This window comes from Hippoglossus hippoglossus, chromosome 20, assembly GCF_009819705.1.
Source record: "Hippoglossus hippoglossus isolate fHipHip1 chromosome 20, fHipHip1.pri, whole genome shotgun sequence".
NCBI classification, from domain to species: Eukaryota; Metazoa; Chordata; class Actinopteri; order Pleuronectiformes; family Pleuronectidae; genus Hippoglossus; species Hippoglossus hippoglossus.
Window position 1 is genome coordinate 5,164,338 of NC_047170.1, and position 19,193 is coordinate 5,183,530.

At 40.8% G+C, this 19,193-nt stretch overlaps 1 protein-coding gene and 2 non-coding genes across 4 annotated transcripts; 1 reads left to right on the forward strand and 2 right to left on the reverse strand.

Annotated features, from left to right (window-relative positions):
• The first annotated feature begins 1,769 nt into the window (after window positions 1-1,769).
• trnaw-cca lies at window positions 1,770-1,841 on the forward strand. The gene has a single exon. It is a non-coding gene; the product is annotated as a tRNA-Trp (tRNA).
• Window positions 1,842-2,846: 1,005 nt separating this feature from the next.
• On the reverse strand, window positions 2,847-2,918 carry trnaw-cca. The gene has a single exon. It is a non-coding gene; the product is annotated as a tRNA-Trp (tRNA).
• A 1,682-nt stretch (window positions 2,919-4,600) lies between these two features.
• cul2 (cullin 2) lies at window positions 4,601-18,842 on the reverse strand. Of its 2 annotated transcripts, none has more exons than XM_034572598.1 (21): window positions 18,654-18,842; window positions 17,596-17,728; window positions 17,138-17,240; window positions 16,957-17,051; window positions 13,812-13,917; window positions 13,510-13,592; window positions 13,098-13,194; window positions 12,281-12,391; window positions 10,968-11,130; window positions 10,721-10,845; window positions 10,311-10,418; window positions 9,472-9,531; window positions 9,226-9,354; window positions 9,040-9,126; window positions 8,650-8,802; window positions 8,053-8,130; window positions 7,894-7,960; window positions 7,034-7,236; window positions 6,758-6,859; window positions 6,540-6,656; window positions 4,601-5,428 (listed from the first exon to the last, which is right to left on the reverse strand). In XM_034572598.1, the coding sequence occupies exons 2-21, from the start codon at window positions 17,712-17,714 to the stop codon at window positions 5,297-5,299; spliced, it is 2,238 nt and encodes a 745-aa protein (XP_034428489.1). In that variant the 5' UTR covers window positions 17,715-17,728; window positions 18,654-18,842; the 3' UTR covers window positions 4,601-5,296. The 2 variants fall into 2 exon arrangements, with proteins under 2 accessions (XP_034428489.1, XP_034428490.1); XM_034572599.1 differs by having other exon boundaries at window positions 4,604-5,428; window positions 18,283-18,756.
• Between the last annotated feature and the right edge of the window lie 351 nt (window positions 18,843-19,193).

A 19,193-nucleotide genomic window follows, 5' to 3' on the forward strand; every position in this document is an offset into this window, starting at 1 on the left:
GAGATGCTTTGTCCACCTGCACATCATAATTACATGTTCATTCCTGTGATCAGGCTGAAAGGTAGCCATCCTCTTTAAAGAGATAGTTCACCCAAAAACAAAATTTCACACATTATCTACTCACCACTGTGCCGATGGGTGAAGCTCTTGAGTCCATGAAACACTTTTGGAGTTTCAGGGGTAAACAGCGTTAATGAAACTGGGGACCAATTCTTCAAACGTATAAAAAAGTACATAAAATGCCCCCCTACTGTTCCTGGAGGAGGATAACAGCGATGAAGCTCTACTCAAAATCACATATACGATTGATTTCTACATCTGCTTTTGAAATAGTTTTAGTTTCCTTGCAGAACTGTAACAAAGCTATAATTACATCTGCTATCTTAAGATTCTGTGCTCTCAATCTTTATCTCATCACGACGTTGGGAGGGAGGAATGACATCAGTGTTTGGTACCTGCTGTATTTTTTTCTCACGTACTCACCATTATTTCATCTTTTGATCTTCTTCACCAGAGGGTTTCGTGTAGATTTAGCAATTAATTGATGTTGAAAAGTTGCCTCGGTTGCAGACACAGCAGAGCAACAGAAATCCCACTGAGCAGTTCCATCCAGACAGATAAATAAAGTCTAATGTAATTTAAATCAAACTTCTGATAACCATCACAGTGTGGTGCAAAGTAAAGCATGTGCATGTATCTCAATAGCGACACTAGTTATCGTTTTCCTTATGTCTCCCATTAGCAATTGTCACTACAGCAAACTTGACTTTATAATTAGAGATAATAGAACCATTCCTAACTCTAACCCTGACTATTGCAGCAGCACATGAAAAACTGAGTTACACATCTTAAACCTCCAATGGAAGATCAGTATCTGTTCATGTTCTGCTTTTATTATTTTATCCTTATACAGTCCAACAACTGACAGGCCCCACCTGCAGGCTGGATTACAGAACTGCATCGTGTCTTCACTTCTTCTCTCCAGGAATCATCTTTGTTTGGATTAGGCCCAGAGCCTTTAATTGGCGTGTTTGTGGGGATTGGTCGCAGCGTGTGCACTGAGCGCTGAGAAAGGTGTTAGCACAGCTTCAGCACTCTGATTTCACGGATTAGGGGAAAAGCTGCCAGCTGCTGTTTTGCATATTCTTTCCGTCCCGCGGTTCCTCGGACCCCCTGAAGTCCAACAGCGAAGGAATACAAACACATTCAGAGTGAAAACATCCTGATATTTCACCTGTTGTAGAAATCCTAGTATATTCGCAGCCCAGACAGCCCCGTGTTATTCCAGATGTGTTTCTATCTGCATATTCCACTCATCCTGAATAATAGTAGATTGCACATGACATTTGGGTAAAATCCAGATATTTCAAAAGAGGCATGAAAGTAACTTTTGCTCAATGTGACGATAACAGCAACAGGCCTCGATGCAACCCCCAGTTCAGTGATTTGATCCCAGTCAGAATGAGGCTGGAAATGATGGTTGGTTCTTGTTGAGCTAATTTTTGTTAGTGTTAAAACTATGAAATTATGCAAATGATGTGACTTTGGACACTAAAAAAATAATAACAAACATCATAACAAACATTGACCGATACATATAAACAGTTCAAAATGTTTACAGCTCATTTTGTGGATAATCCTGGCTGTTATATTTGCTGATTTGGATTCTTCAAACAACATATTGATCAGTTGATTAACAGTTTGTGTGTTGTGCTGTACTCTTCTCACATCTGTCACTAACCCAGGAGACCTCTGTACAAGGAACATGTGACCTTGTGGCGCAACGGTAGCGCGTCTGACTCCAGATCAGAAGGCTGCGTGTTCAAATCACGTCAGGGTCAGTGATGTTCAGACATTCCTCAATTATGTGAGTTGAATTGCTTTGAATAAATTCTTTGTCCTGCACATCATCATTACATGTTCAGGGGTAAACAGTGTTAATGTAACTGGGGACCGAATCATCAAACGTAAAAAACAAACATAAAATGTCTCCATACTGCTCCTGTGATGTCATCCAAGCCCCGACATTCAAATGCGACCCGAACACCATTTTTTAATATTCACTGTTATCCTCCACTTGCAGACATTTAAGCTAACATGGTGTAAATGATGCTGTTTCGAGTCGACTTTGAAGCAGTTACTTCAATTATATTGGATTTGGCTGCAAAGCTATTTACCCCTGAAACTCCAAAAGTGTTTTGTGGACTCAAACACTTCACCCACCTTTCCATTTTCCATTGGCATAGTGGTGACTAGATAATGAGTGCATTTTCCTATTCGGGTGAACTATCCTCTTTAAAGCAGTGGACATTAAACAGCCAGCCACATGTTTGTGGCTCCAGCAGGTTCCCTCCTTTCATGCTCTGCTGAGGAATTTTGTGTATAAATTCATGTTTCGATTAACTGACTCAAAAAACCATGATTATAGAGTCTGTATGTGTTTTAATCCCAGTAGATTGATGAAGTGTGATGATTGTATTCTGTACTTTTCTGCTGAATTTTGTAATTTATTTATTTATATATTCATATCTTTATACTGATATGGGCCGAGGAGTTTGAAATAAATCTTTATAAAATACAGTGTGTCATGTCGCTCCAGTGTGTAGATGAGATGTGGATTAATAACATTTAAATCTAGTCAGAGCCTTTTTTGTGCTGTGATGAGGTTGTTAGACCGACCACGCCTGCAGAGCTCCATCAGTCGCTGCTGGTTATTTATCATTAGAATAAAGAGAGTGGAGATGTGTGTCCACTGAATCACCAACAGACTCCATGTGCATCAGTAGAAGATGTATAAACACATGTTGTATCAGTGCAGCTGTTGTGAAATTCAGGATAAAAAGAATTGACCCCGACGTGATTTGAACACGCAACCTTCTGATCTGGAGTCAGACGCGCTACCGTTGCGCCACGAGGTCCTAGACGACTTCCTGGTTGGTGCACACAATATATAAATGAACAGTCAGATGAGTTTTAAGTGCGATTAGACATGTTTTATACGATATTTAGCGTTTCAGTTGCGTTCAGTTCATTTCATTAAAAAATATATGGTGAATACGGAGAGAAAACAAAATGGTTGTCAGCGCTTTTTGCTCCTGGAACCAGCTGATCCAGCACGTTGTGACTATCTCCTTCACAGAGGAGACACATCTGCACACAGGACAGCTCAACAGCTGCAGTTACCTGGCAACACAACCTCGCGCCGGTGACATGCGCATGTGCGAGTGACGTCACGATCAGGTGCTGTAATATGGCGCGTATCGAAAGTGAATTCAAACTTGTTTACACCCTGGAATCTGTTTATTAAATAATCCCACCTCAGAATTGTTCACTCGTCACTTGGGAACGTTTAGATTTAATGATTAATTCAATGTTACGGTGGATTCAGGATAACGTGGGACACCTCAGCTCCAGTCTGTTTACTTCCTGTTCCAACAGAATCATACTTTTAGTTAGTATGGACATCATGTGACTGAAATCACATGACTTCATGCTGGTGATGTCACCGAAGGGGGCGGGGCAGGTGTCAAGCAGAGGCTCCCCCTCTTTTTCTAACGTTTTGCAGTTGTGCAATATTTACATTGATTAAAAGAAACAGTTTTAACATAATGGAAAGGTGTGTCAATGTTTAAATTATTTATACATTAGAAAATGTCTGATAGAAATGAAGGGAGCAGCAATGACAATTGAAATGGAGAAGTTATGTCAGTAATCAATACAATATAATATGCAATATATATATTAGAAAAATAATACTAACACTACCTGCAATATTACTTTGTTTTTAATGTGCAATAGTACAATGTTTAGAATCATATTATGTTTAGTATCATGTGCAATATTCCATTTTACTACTTTCTGTGTAGAATTACTTACTGTCTCACGTAACTTATTTTTATTAGGCGCTGGTTCTGCATTTACACTTTATAGTTTTACTTTCTGTTATTTTACACTTCATACTTTTATTTTCACTTCACTTTCTTCTTATACCTAATACTCTATTGCTTCATTGTACTGTTACTGTGTTACTGCTGGCACAAGTTCCTCCGTCAGTATTAAAAAAAGTCTAAATTTATCTTATCTGATCTTATACAGAGAGATGAATGTGGGGAAATGTTTTAATATTTTACTTTTAAGGTCCTCATCTATGATGTTGGGTTTAGCAGCATGTTTGTGGTGTCACTATTTCACATATGTAAGCAGCATACAAACAGCAAATAACATGTTATAGCTTTAAGAAAATCTAAGTGTTTAATAATGTATTAACTCATAAGTAAAAGCTTCTGTATAAACATGACAAAGCATTAACACACAATTCTAAAAAAATAAAAACAAGTCTTCATTATAATTGAAACACTGCATATCAATAGATGCTGAAATATTATGGAAGTTAAGTTATTAAATCATAGTTAACTCATATCTATGTTCTATTAATAAATGTTAAATAGCAGGGAATTAAAAGTTATATGCTACCAATTGGCAACTATGATCTTTACTGTACATGATTGTAATGTCACAGGAGAAAATGCAAATGTGTGAATAATAACATTTCAGACTCAGGGTTTATATTCACTGACAAACAAATATGAAACCAGAAATGTTTAAATAAAACCCTTCAGTGTTTTTATTTATTTATTTGACAAGCAGCATGATCATGTTTGTCACACCTCATTTTTCTTTACATTTGAAAGTAGATACAATAGTAAGTATACCAGTTTTATTACAATATTTTTTTTCCTAACTTCAGTACATTTAACAAAGAAAGAAAAATAAACACACGACAACTGCAAATGTGAGAAAAGAAAGCATGTTTTTTTTAATGTGAAGCCACCAATGTGTCATTGATGTCACAGCTAACTTTCCCCCCCGCTTTTCTTTACTCTCTCCTTTATTTCCGGTTGTATGTTTATCAGCTCTTTCCTCTCAAAACCGCCATAGGCATTTTTCTTTTTCTCTCGTTTGACGCACAGGTGCGTGGCACTGGTGATGTTGTAAACAGCTTAAAATCAGAAGGTGGGTGGGGGCTGGGAGCAGGGCCTTATGGGTGGTGGCGTCAGCCGGCTGTCTGACAGGACACGATGAACGCTCTTGTCGTTTTTCTTTCAAGATGGAGGCACCAGTCCTGCTTTATTCACCGTGCGGCGTCACAGCAGACAGCGACAGTCCAAAACCTAAATGAATGAATGAGCCTGTTCTGTTGCTTTGATTATTTTTTCATCTTTTAAACCTGTATCTGCCAGTCAGTCACACAGGTGAGTGTTTGTGTGGAGGCGGCCCCATGGCTCAACCCCTCTGTCTAGGCGACGTAGCTGTACTCGTCTGCCGACGTCTGGCTCCGCTCGATGTACTGCTTGTCGATGAGCACCTCAATGCACTTCTTGATCATGCTGATACTGGGGTTGAACCTGGCTTTGGACTGATTGATGACCTGCAAGGATTCGAGAAACAATAGACAACAGTTATGTAGGATGCAAACAGGGAAATAAAAATACTGCAAACAGGGAAATAAAAATACTGACACATAGATCTACTGCAGATAGAATCACGTTTGCACACATTTTTATTTTTACATATTATAATGGATAACAATAATGTTTTTTTAATTAAAGAGTCATGTAAACTGGAGTATTTACTGTGTGCTCCGCTAATTTTCTCTGGGGCTTGGTCAGATTTGGATGGGAAACTGCGGCCCGAGCTGCAATCTACAGTATTACTGTAGCTAAATGCTAACCTCAGCACGCTAATGTACTCACAATGAAAGTGCTAACGTGTGAAAAAAGAAGCATCTCTGTGGGTTTAGAGTATTTGTTGCATTTAGACTTAATATTTGTCCCCAAAAAAAATACTAATTAGGTTATATGATACTAAAAATAATTGTTAATTGGTGCCATAATGCTTCTAATATGATAGTTACTAAAAATCCTATACATCTTACCATTATGAGTTAACCTTAAAAGTTCACAAAGAGTGTGAGGCAGTAGTATAGAGGGTGACATGGAAACGAAACTACGTGATAAACAAACTGTAAATATGCCTCCATCACAGTGAAGAATCCCCGTGCATGTGTGTGGGTTGTAGCTGTCAGCTGACTAAGAGGCGATGCATGCACTGCTAACATGCTCCAACATGGTCCCAGGAGTGGAGAACATCATTCCTAACTCAACCCTCTGTCACAACAGTGTTTCCTCACCGCCAGGGAATTTACCCCTCACATGCCCTGTGCATGAGTCGCTCTATACAGATTCATTCGTGCACATGATCAGTTTACGGAATGTCCTCTACCTGCATCTTCTGATCACCTGTTACTTTATACGTCTATTTAAAGAGAACATTTGTTAGGCCAAGGGTACAAGCTGTTTTTGTGCCCTGGCCTCCAACCACCCTCCAATACAAACCTAATCCCAGCTCATGTTACCAAATTCCCTGTAAATCCTTTTGAGTGGCACATGCACGAGCTATTCACCTGCTCGTCTCCATCAGGGCCTCAAATTATGAAGAAATCAAGGCAAAGGTCTTAAAATGAGACGGCTTCCACTCACCTCCTGGATGAGGGCGTTGTGTCGGAGCACCTTGCGAGCCTTCATGATTCTCACTATAGCAGCTTGTAAATACATTTTGCGGTCCTCGTCTACGGCGCTCCTCGTCTGCTCCATTTCCTAAAACGTCAGACGAGACATGTGACACGTCGGCCTCGCTGCCAAATAACAGGGTAACGGTGAAACTCGAGGAAGGATTTGAGAAGGACGGATAACTGTACCTGTGGTGTGTCTTTCTGCATGGATGTTGTGATCTTGAACTTTGTCCTTTTACTGGTGAAACTCATATTTAGTGAAAACGTGGACTCTGCTTCGATCTCCTCCTGAAAGAGGGGAAGACATCCTGTGTTTAAATAGTCACCTTTGCTAGTGGGTGGGTAGGGATGGAAGGGGGACACATGCCACACATTCTCTGGAACATTAACACGCCAATTCAGAATTAGATGTCAAAACTCTGTGGGATCTACTGAAGATTAGTTGCACTCGGCCGTTCGGACCTTTTGCGAGTCGTGGTTGAGCATCTTGACGTCCAGCAGGGACTTGATGGTCTTCTGTAGCTCCTTCTCGTTCATCTGGGTGCCGTCCTGCAGCTCCTTGTGCGTCACCGTCTGGCTGTTGTTGAAGGCCAGCAGCACAGCCATCTGGTAGGTGGTCACCATGGCGACGTACGGCTTGGACAGGTAGTTCATTTTCACCTCACCTGTTGGTGGACGGGGGAACACAGTTGAAGGGTGACACGCAAAACTGAACCATCTTACTTATTATTCAAATCTAGAGCTTTAGGCCTGCGATATACTTGCTGTTTAACCAGCAGCGTGGGTCATGTTATTGTTCACGTATTTGCTCAGCTACTGCGTGTGTTACTGAAGGATTCCAGGAGAAAACCGCCATTTGTTGCTGATGTAATGCAAGATTTGTCTTTAAGAAAATGTGTTTGTGTTTAGCTCCATTGATGCTCAACGTTAGATATGTATCTACGTGTACGGAGCCTTCTGTCCGTACTCTGCGCTAATTTTGTCGGCATTTGTAACTGACTTAACGTAGCGGTACCGCAGAAAATCATGGGGGGCAGTGACCACAGGACACGAGGAAGAGACATGAGACTGGCGGAACTTTGTGAAGAGAAACTAGACGCATGTATATGATACTTCACCCGTTACTGCAGAACAGCTGGGAGGAGATTGGAATTGGAATTAAATGTGAGTTAGACAGTAGTGAAGCATTAGTGGAAGACCGTAAGAGTCCGCTGCCCTCTAGTGGATGTATTGCTTGACAACAATGCCAACAGAAAGGACTCATGGAAGCACACGGGCAGTGACGCTCCTTGTTCGTCAAGGCAGCATCAATGAACCTTTACCTGTGCAGAGGTAGTGCAGCCAGGTCAGCTTCCTCCCACTGAAGTGCTGATTATAGAACAATTCAAACTGTAAAAGGAGGAGAAGACAGAATTGGAGTTAAAATATGCCCCTGTAATCCATAGGAACCTACTGTCACTAACAACAACAAGCACACTCACCATCTGCACGCTCTTCTCTAGCTCTTGGGGGATGGCAAATGTGGAGGAGGGGACGTGTGTGAGGGGCCACGCTCCAGCCTATAAACATATTGTACATTCAACATTACACAATTATACTGAAACACATAGAATGTAATGGAATCACATGTCTGTGTGCAAAGTTTAACAGGTAAAGAGAATCACTGCAATTTCAGTGTGAACTGTTCCCTTCAGGCAGGTGATACTGAATATGTCTTAAGTCCCAATGAAATTAATAAATAACTATTTACAGATTACATTCTGTGTCTCTTGGTAAGTCTGTTTCTTTCCTATCCTGGCTGTTGTAAACGTCAATCAATATCTGTGACTTTTCCTTCCATGGCTTCATGTTTTTAATCGAACACATTTAAATAGTCTTTTGTGTCTGTATCAGTTGGGATTTTAAAGGAGTAGGTTTCAGGACTGATGCCTCGTTGTGTGTTTTTCTGCATTTCTATCTTTGTGTTATACATTAATTGTATATGTCTTGTGTGATCTTTAGAGGAGCCCATGTATGTTAATGGCTATAACTTTGTGGCATTAGAAACAAACAACACTTTCCGCCTCCGTCCTCCTCACCTGTAATACATAGATCTGGAAGCTGATGCCAAGGTCCACCACCGTCTCCTGCGTCTTGATGAAATTGTTGAACTTGTTGTTGAGGTCGGCGCTCACGCTCATGTCTGTGTACATTCTGTGGAGTTTGCTCGTGAACTCGTAGCCACACGCTTGCTGCAGGATGAGGAACAAGGAGCAAGAATGTGGAGGAGTATAAAAGAAGGGAAAGAATAGGAGAGAGAGGTGTGGAGAATTGTATGAGCATGTCTCTTGTGGACGGACAGAAGATCACAAGCAAGAGTCACACCTGCGTCTTGGACTGGATCCACCTCTTACTTAAGTTTCAGACACAATGAATGTTCTGCCAGACATTACACAAGTCTTAGTTTATACATACACCTTTAGATTTACCTTTAGTTTGTTGATCATGGCTTCTTCTGAGTCCATCGACAATGATAAACCATGTATTAACCGCTTTGCTAGCATTCTGGCATAAAACTGTGGGAATCAAAGAGAAGAGTCAAGGTCTGTAACATCAGAACGTCTCAAGATGTTAAAATACTAGTATCAAAAAGCACCGGGGGGCCTTCTCGTCACCTTTTGAAAGATGTCCTTGTCGTCTATGTACTTGAACACTGTGATGAAACTGGTCAGTTTGTCCTCCACCTCATTCTCCGTCATTCCCTTTGCAGATTTCTTCAGCAGATTGTCACAGTATTTCGCCAGCTGGAAGGAGACACCAGGAGGGGGACATGACCCGGTCAAGGCACTGTGTACAATAGTGTGTGTGTGTCTGTGAGTGTGTGTGTCTGTGTGTGTCTCTCTGTGAGTGTGAGTACTCACGAGTTCAGGGGCTTTACAGATGGACTTGGGCTCCCTGAAGTTCACCACAGACGTCAAAGCCTGAGAAAGAGAAAAATCAAACAAACAAATGTGTTCAAACTCTATTTATTGTAAAAAATAACAAGAACTTAATTATACTTTGTACACATTTATCAAGGTTTCTGTCGGATTCAATACGTTATATTTGAGTTTCTTCAGAAAAGGTTTTTTTTAATGTCAGGTACGACAGATATGAAGGAATACCAGACACATTTACATTGCCGCCCGAATTTGTTATCTCGCAAACTACCAACAGACACAGTAAGTTTCCACGGTGACTCCCACAGCGAAGCCAAGTGTACTGGTATGAATTCTGACGGGGGTGTTTAGAGACTCAGTTCCACATTGGTCTTGTTTGTAGTTTTATTACAGCGTGCCAATATCGCCATCATTGAGAAAGAACTACAATACATGGAGATATTACAAACTATACAGGCTGGCAAAACACTTCTTTTTAAAAGTTAGGACAAATTTTTAAGTGCGACCAAAGTAGTGTTAAATGAACATTAACATAATTAAAGTCTAAGACCAGTGTTTCCCATATATCATCTAGACTGTGGCCATCTGTCATATAATAATTTTACCACCAGACAAAACTGAAGTACGATATATTTTAACATATTTAAGATTTCAAGTATTTAAGGCCTAAAATGTAGCTGATTAAATTTGATTATTTTTGAGACCCTGCAGAAACCTTGATATATAACAGACTATGTACTGTGAAAAGGGAATTTTCCAATAACATTACTTTAAACATCTAGTGACCATTATGAGTAAGTTGTTCAATGATGCTTGAATACCTTATCGAGTGCACTCATGAAGTGCTGATCTCCATTTAAAACTGTGTTGATGAGCTGAACAAATTTACTGTGAACCTCCAGCACTGACTCCACGAACAGGGTTGGCATCTGGAGTACACAGAGGAGAGACGGAGACAAAATTGTTTTACACGAGTGAAAATAACTGGACAACCTCTCAATCCCTGAAAAACTGAAAAGATCACAGTTTCCCTCGTCATTTTATAGTAAAATTATCTAATTTTCACTTTAAAGTTGAAGCAGTCCAACAACCTGAGCTCAAAGCAAAGTAAATACAGTAACTCAAGAACAGATATTTCAAGCTCTAACAGGTACCGAGAAAAAAACGACAACACATGATTGTGTAAATGCAAATGTGCAAGTAGAGGCATGCACGCTGCAGCACCACTTACGTTTTCCTGAGAGAGGTTACTGGTGCCTCGGATGCCCTCATTGTGAATATGAACCTGTAGCTCCTGGATCATGTGAGGCAGCCCATTGGCCACGGCCCGCAGCAGGGTGTACATGTTCGCCATGTCTGGACAGAAACAACACCATAGTTTGATCTCAGCTCTACAGAGAAACGTGTGCACTACATGTTTTACTTCTTTCATTCATGCAAGATAGATATAAGGCAAGAAAGGACGGTGGCAGACTTGCCTTCTCTCTTCTCCTGCCGAATAATGTCCTGGCACTCCCCGTGCAGGAACTGCAGGTGATCGGCCACCATCCTCTGCTGACATTCGTGGATGACTTTGGCGTAGGAGCTGGGGTGCAGGTACTTCCGACATCGCACTTCTTCATCTTTCAATCGCCCCAAAACCTGGAGGAGAACGAGAAAGGTGAAAAAAAGGGGCCAAATAAGATAAGATAACTTTTGGTTTAATGTCAAGACCCCTGAATCAAATTTAACAGGATGGCAACAAGGCAATTATATATCATGTCCCCTTTTTTTAGAAGAAGAAATGTAGTGGAATGATTTTTTACTTTCAAAAAACATTGAATCTTTGTAGAGTCAATGAATGATGAGTTATGAACGCATGCAATATATATATATATATATATATATATATATATATATATATATATAAATCACATCTATTTTTTCATTCATAACCAATTTGGAGAACAAGAAAAGGTGGTGTGTTGCTGTCTTTAGCTTTAATTTGAGTTTTTAACTTTGCATCCCTCCCTCTGGTATGTAGGATAGGTTTAAAAAACACGGTCAAATCCTAGCTGTCGATTGTATGAGGCAGCATTTGTTATTTGTTGATCTCCATACAGTCTTGAGCACAATGTAAACGAGGATAACTAAATAAGACGACGCAGAGAGCTGCCTCCCTACTGCCGTAAAACTGGGTCAGATCAGCAACAGTGTCTGAGCCTGTCCCGACTGGATGAGACCGCACTGTACCATAGAGTCTATTGCTGCTCTCTCGCTGTCATACGTTAGATCAATGCTCATATGAACCTGTCAACACAGTGACAGATCAAACAGGAAGGGAAAGTACACGGCCCGAGTGCCTGGTAAAGCTTTGATGATGATCCTGTTTACAGGCTGGAGGGATGAATCTATCAGAGAAATCTGATTATTGCTGATTTGAATGAATGAAAGCGGATCACGGAGAGAGAGAGAGAGGGAGAGAGAGTGAGTAAGCATCAGTCATGGCAGATGAAGTTGCCCAGAGGTCTGTGATCGCAGCCTTAGCGGGTTAATAGTCCAGCTAATACTCAGATTAAAACCACCCTGATGTGACACACACACACACACACACACACACACACACACACACACACACACACACACACACACACACACACACACACACACACACACACACACACACACACACACACACACACACACACACACACACACACACACACACACCTCAAAAAACTGCCCTACATGGCAGTTTGAGCCACATATCCATACATTCCACATACTTGGATTATGTCTCCATCTGACCTACCTTCTCCATATATTGTGAGCAGTTGGATTCTTGCAGTAGATTGGAGGCTTCCTGTTTGTAATACTCCCCTGTTTTTGACAGAAATGGCCCTTCGAAGATTTCCTGATAAAACTGCAACGCGGGAAGAAGGATGTGGTACACATGGGATTTAGTACACATGAAAACGCATATGGCATATGAATGCTCAATAGACAGTACAATTTGTGGATTAGGGCTGACACTTATTCCAAATTTTAACGGAGGTGGGGGGGTTATCTTTCAGTAAAATAAGTCAGTAGTGTTGAGTTATTATGCTTTGAAAATGGAGGACGTGGGGAGGGTTGCTCAACCTTCAAGTTGCAGTTTCAGTCTCTTCTTATGTCAATCATCGGGGACACGACACAACCAAAACCATCCTGAGCAGGAAATCGTGTAACCAAAGCATCTGGACGTTTTTTGGGTTCAATGCCGTAGAACAAAAGTAACGCAAAGTAACGATCGAAGATGGTCTGTCGTCTCTGTGCCATTCAACTGCTTTACAACTAATCCATCTCCCCTCTTAGCAGCAGCCGAGGAGGCACCGCAGACAAGTGTTCCACCTCCTCTGACTGCACACACGCGCAGTGGGGTATTACAATAGATTTGAAAGAATTGTGTGTCGTGTCAAATTGGTTCCAACTTAATTTTTGGGAAAAAGTGTCAGCCCCATTGTGGATGATGCAAAACAATTAATATTTGTGGCTTTGGATTTTAACGTCAATGCTGTTTGAATGAAGAAAAACTCCACTTCAACAAACACCAAACAAATAGTCTGAGAATGTAATATTTGTTGTCTCACCTTTAGTGGAAACTTCTTCTTGTACTGTTCAACATGAACAAAGGAGTTGATGACCCCGTGGATTACCTTCTGGTTGGGGTTCTCTCCACAACGATCACTGGAGAACACAGGGAAGCGGCTGTTAGTCATGAATCTTTTACAGAATCCCTGAGCACGGCCTTTTTTTAATACGGTGGGAAGTACAGGTTAAACACAGCAGCCCAATTAGACTAGATGATCAGATATTAATAGTGTAGGACTGGAAATCAGACTTTGCACTAATGAAATCCAAATTCGTGAAATAAAGAGGACTGCACGAGCTACATCGTTTATCTCTACCACTACAATGAGACATTAATTATGGATTCAAGATAAGGACAAATGGATTTTGGAAAATAAGTGTCTCGTGGCTCCGCCTGTGTGAGAAACATACTTCTTGATTTCATTCAGCAACATCCGGATCAGGACAGTCTGCAGGGGCTCGATCATTAGCTTTCTCCACATATCTAGCGCCAACTGCAACAAAAATAAAACAGCATATCACAGTACGGCAGACAACCCTAGAGCAGATCAGTGTAGTTGGGAGGTGTGATGTGAAATCTTGACCTGGGAACTGGATCCCAATGATCCATAGCTTCTTGGTTTGTATCTAACAAGTTTGGTGGAAGTAAATGTGCAGGAGAAAAGGTTTATACCAGCGTGAGTGAGTGAGTGAGTGAGTGAGTGAGTGAGTACCTCTCCAATCTCCATGAGAGGCTCATTCATGTCCACCCCTCCATAGCCGTACTGTAGGTCTGCTTCTGTGAGTTTGTTCTTCTTGATGAACTGAGTGTTGAGATACCTAAAAAGATGGGAAGGGGATAAAATATCAAATGTATCTCACAGAGTTGAAGTGGACATCATCTAATGTATCAAGTGTGTGCTTCAAGAAACACTAATAACATAACAATACTGCCGCCAGTGGCCACCGGTTGCAAACTGAGTTCAATGACCCACAGAGGTGATGTGAGACGCTCATTCTTTGGTTACTCACTCTGTGGCGTCAAAGTAATAAAAGCGAAGCGACTGTCCAGGTCGACTGAACCACGGGCAGACATGAAGGCATTTATGGAAAAACCTTTCATTTTTGAACATCATAGTGAAAATGCTTGTTTTATAACACACTGAACACTCTTTGAACTAAACATCTTTTTCTCACTTGACTTGACCTAACAATAAAAATTTGTTTTTGATAAATATTACCTCTATATTTTCTCTGTAGCACCATTATTTGTCAACACCACACTGTAAAACTTGCTCTGTTATAAGTAAGAATGTGTAAGTATTAAAAATCAAAGTACTCAATGCAGAAAAAACTGTGACTGTTGTACTATCATATATTACATAAGTTATTAAATAAATATATAAAATGCATTTCATTTAAAGGAATAAATAATAAATCTATTACTAGGGCAGTTTTTTGCCACGCCCATTTCAAATGACACCAGAATACGTATGTATTCGCTTCAGATCGTATTAATCTATGACCAATGACACTGACATTATACAGATACAACAACCTTGTGTTTTGATGGTGTAATCAAACTTTGACACCACACCACGGTCACACCGTGTGAGGAAGTAAGTGGCTGCATTTGGAGGTGGGGGCTCTTGAGCCACTTTGCCCCGCCCATTTCAAATTACTCCAGTATACGTACATTTTCACCACTTTTGAATTTTCTGCAAAGTTTGGTGAGTTTTCAAGCATGTTTTGGCCCTCAAAAAGGCAATTCATTTGGCAGACAATAAGAATAAGAATAATCATATCAATTTCAATAGGGCCTTCCCCACTGTTGGTGCTCGGGCCCTAATTAATTGATTGCTATGAAACGGATCATTAATAATTGTGCATTTATGTAAAAATAGGTTTTATTGTTATAGTTGCATTGAGGTGGAGCTCTTTAACTATTTTGTATTCAACTGCAACTAATAATTATTTTTTTATGGATTAATCTGCTTATTTTTCCCATTATATTATATATATAGTAAAATATCTACACCGACGGCAGGTGTTTTCATATGGCATTCCAGACAAAGGGATATCCATCAATAGACTACCTATAATTGATATTATTTAATTATATATTATTTCCTTATATCAGTTTTCATGCTTCAGTGACACAGAATTGATTCCCAGCAGGCGTTGGTAAACAGTGGTACTGATGGGTTGCATTCATGATTTTAGACCCAACATTAGTACCAAGCTTGTTATTACAGAGATCAGCTGATACAAATACTCTTAATTTCCAGTTAAAAGTCCTAAGTTTATTTAACAAGCACTGGTAATTCATATCAGTTAAGGTTATTCAGATAATACTAACAGAATCTGTGAATTACGCATCTATATTTTTGATATAGTAACCAAAATAACTTTGTGCTACTTGGAAGTTGATGGAAGCATTGCAATCAGTAACACCCAAGACTGCAGCTCAATGGCGCACTCCAGCACATTGTTTTGGTTTTACAGTCCACATGTTTACTGTGTAGTTGTCTCACACTGCGCTCATCAACCCACAGTAGGTAGCTGTTTCTGACGAAATACTCTGGTAAACCCAGTATGCACAACCTGCACAGAACCACATCACATAGCACACAGACAAAGTTAAAAGATGCAGCAGCTGAAAGAACAGACTTACTGCAGCTTTGACGGAAAGACAAGTGTCTGTCTCGCTGGACGTTTTATAAAAGCAAACCCGAGTATCAATATGAGGAAGGCTCATTTTGCACTGACAATAATTTGTGTGACAAATTCACTGATGTTGACATTCCTACAATGAAAGTGTGTTTCAACACATCTCTGGTGTAAGTCAGCAGCAGTACGGAGCCAAACACCGTCACAGTTCGGAGGCTGGCTGATACAGTCCACCTTAAATGATGTCGATGTCACACCTATACCAGACACACTCAGACTCATCTGACGTTTTGACGAGCACAATACACCAGCAGCAAGTGTTAAATGACAGCTATGACATAGAGCAGCGAGTGTTGACCCTTGAAACCTGGACAGCATAAGTGTGACTTAACATTTTAACAGTGTGGTTTTATTGCAGTTGACGCCTTGTGTTTCACAGTGTACTGACACACAGTAGAATGAATACAGAGATCTGTTAAAATATAATAAGCAACTTTCTATTTTAAGAACTGAACGTTGCTATGTCACCGCTAAAGCCAAGAGCCTCGCTTTTTCTTTTTTGCTCACGCTGACAATAATAAATGACAAAGTAAGTATACACGGGCAGTCGGGTGGAAGTACACATAAAAATAGATCTGAGCGCTCTCCAAGGGTGTATTGATTTAGAATAAATCAGGACACATCAAATGTCTGCAGACACTTCACACAATACTTTCAAGAAGTTAACAAAAAGTGTAAGACGGAATATTGTGGCTTGGGATAGAATTAGCACACTCTGCATTTATGGACCCTCACACACGAAGACAGCTTGAAATAGTAAGTTAGCCCTTCTAAAGATCACCACATATATCTTATGGCAAAAGTTATACATAAACGACACACAAAGACAACAACCAGCAGCCAGTAGATAACAAACATATATCTACTTTCGGCACCAGGTAGCCTTAATTCTTTACTTTGCAAACAACACAAAAGGACAACTTGCATATAATTGTGCATTTAAGGAAAACGTGTCCTCATATTGTCAGGCTATAAACTGAGAATAAGTCAATAAAATCATGAAACTGTCAAAGTGAAGTTCTGCTGTATTTTGCACAGTTTTCAACTTGCTCTTTACAAAAAAAAAAAAAAGGTGGAGTAGAGGAAAGACCATACTTAATCATCAGCATATAAAGTGGGGGAAAAGGCCTTAAGAGGCATAAAAGTTACCTGTACAAGCAGTCCATGTAATCAGCTCCTTTGCTGTACTCGTCCCAGTATCTGTGGTACATCACTAAAACCTGCTCCTCCGAATCTAGAACTTTCTGAAATACACACAAACACGGAAAGTGTGAGGGGAAGACAAAGTGTTTTTCTTTGCGGCCACTGGAGACCGTCTCTGAGTGCTTACCTTGTACAACTGCCGAACATGATTCTCAAGAAACACCTTGGTCTCTGTGTATAATCTTTCCCCCAAAGGCTCTGGGTACGCGACACACAAGGCGTAAATGTCCCTGTTGTGACAGTTCAGGATAAATAATAGGGATGAACAGGATGTGCATATACAGTTTATAAAGACGTGGTGCGTTTCTAAGTTGGTAGTTTCCTGCAAATAAATAGTTAAAACCGTAACTCTAAAAAAAAATTATACTGACATTTAAAATATTCAATATCAAAATTGTTATCTAAATATCTAAACTAAGATGGATAGTGCATGTTAGGTGTTTAAAGTCAAATATATTAAGCTTCACACAAATGCAGGCCACTTGATTTACTGTAAGCAGCCATGTGACTTCCTATCATCAACACTGAACTGAAACTATGTAGTAGTTCAAATTTCTATTATAGAGCAAGTGCTTCAAAGGATACGAGAACCGATCATTCCACGTGGCTCTCTCCACATAGTCGAGCATCACAACAGCCTTGATTGTCGTCAGTAGCTTGTTCCATGTCTCGTCGAAATCCACCACCCGCGGCTTTAGGGACATTGTACAATTCCACCCTGGGAGAAACAGAAACACACGGATACAAGAGTGAGGACACACAACAATTGCTATGGAAACCAAAAGTGATTCTAAACGGGGAGTTTTATGATTCTTTTTTTTTTCAAAATAAAGGCTGACATTACAAAAGGGTCGGGAAAAGAGCAGAAATCCAGAGCAAGTGCACTGCACAGCTGCCGGGACATACGGCGAAGTGAACATCAACACAAACACGAGCCCAGTGATAAACAGCCTGCTTCAAAACAGCTGCTCGCGTTACAATGGCAGCAACAGATGAGATCAACATTGTGCTCAAGTTCACGGGGGCAACACCAGCGAGCACACAGGGACAAACCACCAGCCGGCAATCCCGTGTAATCTACCGGGGGAGACCGCTGCCCGGAATAACATCCACCAACTTCTACATGTGTGTCAGGCAAATCACAGATCACCTGCCAGGGGGAGAACCGAGGCCCTGTGTTGTCTCTCGTCATTCATACCAGTTGGTTTCACGTCAGAGAAAAACACAGCAACATCATCATTCACACTTTTGCTGGCTCGCCGCTCCACTCACGCCGATCTCCGCGTTCCACCGGGGGAGCGTTAGCGTTAGTCAAAGAGCAGCCCTCCGCCAGTCATGATACATGCGGCTAAATTAAGGATACTAGCTTGCGGGATGCCAATCCCAAAATAGGATGGCTAGCTACGAGGGCTAACTAGCTCCCAGCTAGCTAAATGCTACTCCTTCCTGCTCGGGTCCCCCAGCAGTTTCAAGGCACCAGCTAGCGGCTAGCAGGGGAGCTAACGGCTGCTCGGCTATCGCTAGCAAATGGTCATCTTCTTTTCATTTGCCGCACATTAGCGCTGACAGCTCGGCAAGACGCGGCGCTGCTGCCGAGCGAAGCGGGCGGCTGAGGCTAAGTGTGTACTTTGAAGATCACGTACCTCTGAACAGTATTTACTTGTTATAAAACTCAAGTTGCTCCGCTGTCACAGGCTTGATTTGTCTCACAGGTCTCCCCTACCTCATGGCCTACACCACTGCGCTACACGGTGGGGGTGCACTGAGGACAAACCCAAATGAGCCGAGCAGCACTTTTGCTCTTAGTCTTCGTGAAGTGCCATTGAGAGATCTCCATTACAAATCTTATAAGTGATTTTTATGTCTACCGCAGATATTAAGGCCAAAAACACTCGAATTCAAAACATCGGAACACCCATGTATTAGTGGTATCGTCCAAAACTACGGAAACCTCCTAGCAAGTGAGTTTTAATAATATATTAATATAATAATAATAAACCACAGACTTTCACCGGATTTTAATAAATTTTGTCACTGGTTTAATTTAAAATGTCAACATTTTGACCTCAGTTGAAAATCTGCTAATTTATTACTATTATTTTTAAGTTCTGTAAAATGTTCCCTGAAATCGACACCAATTGTGACATGACTTAAAATATCAGCTCATCATTCAAATATGTAAT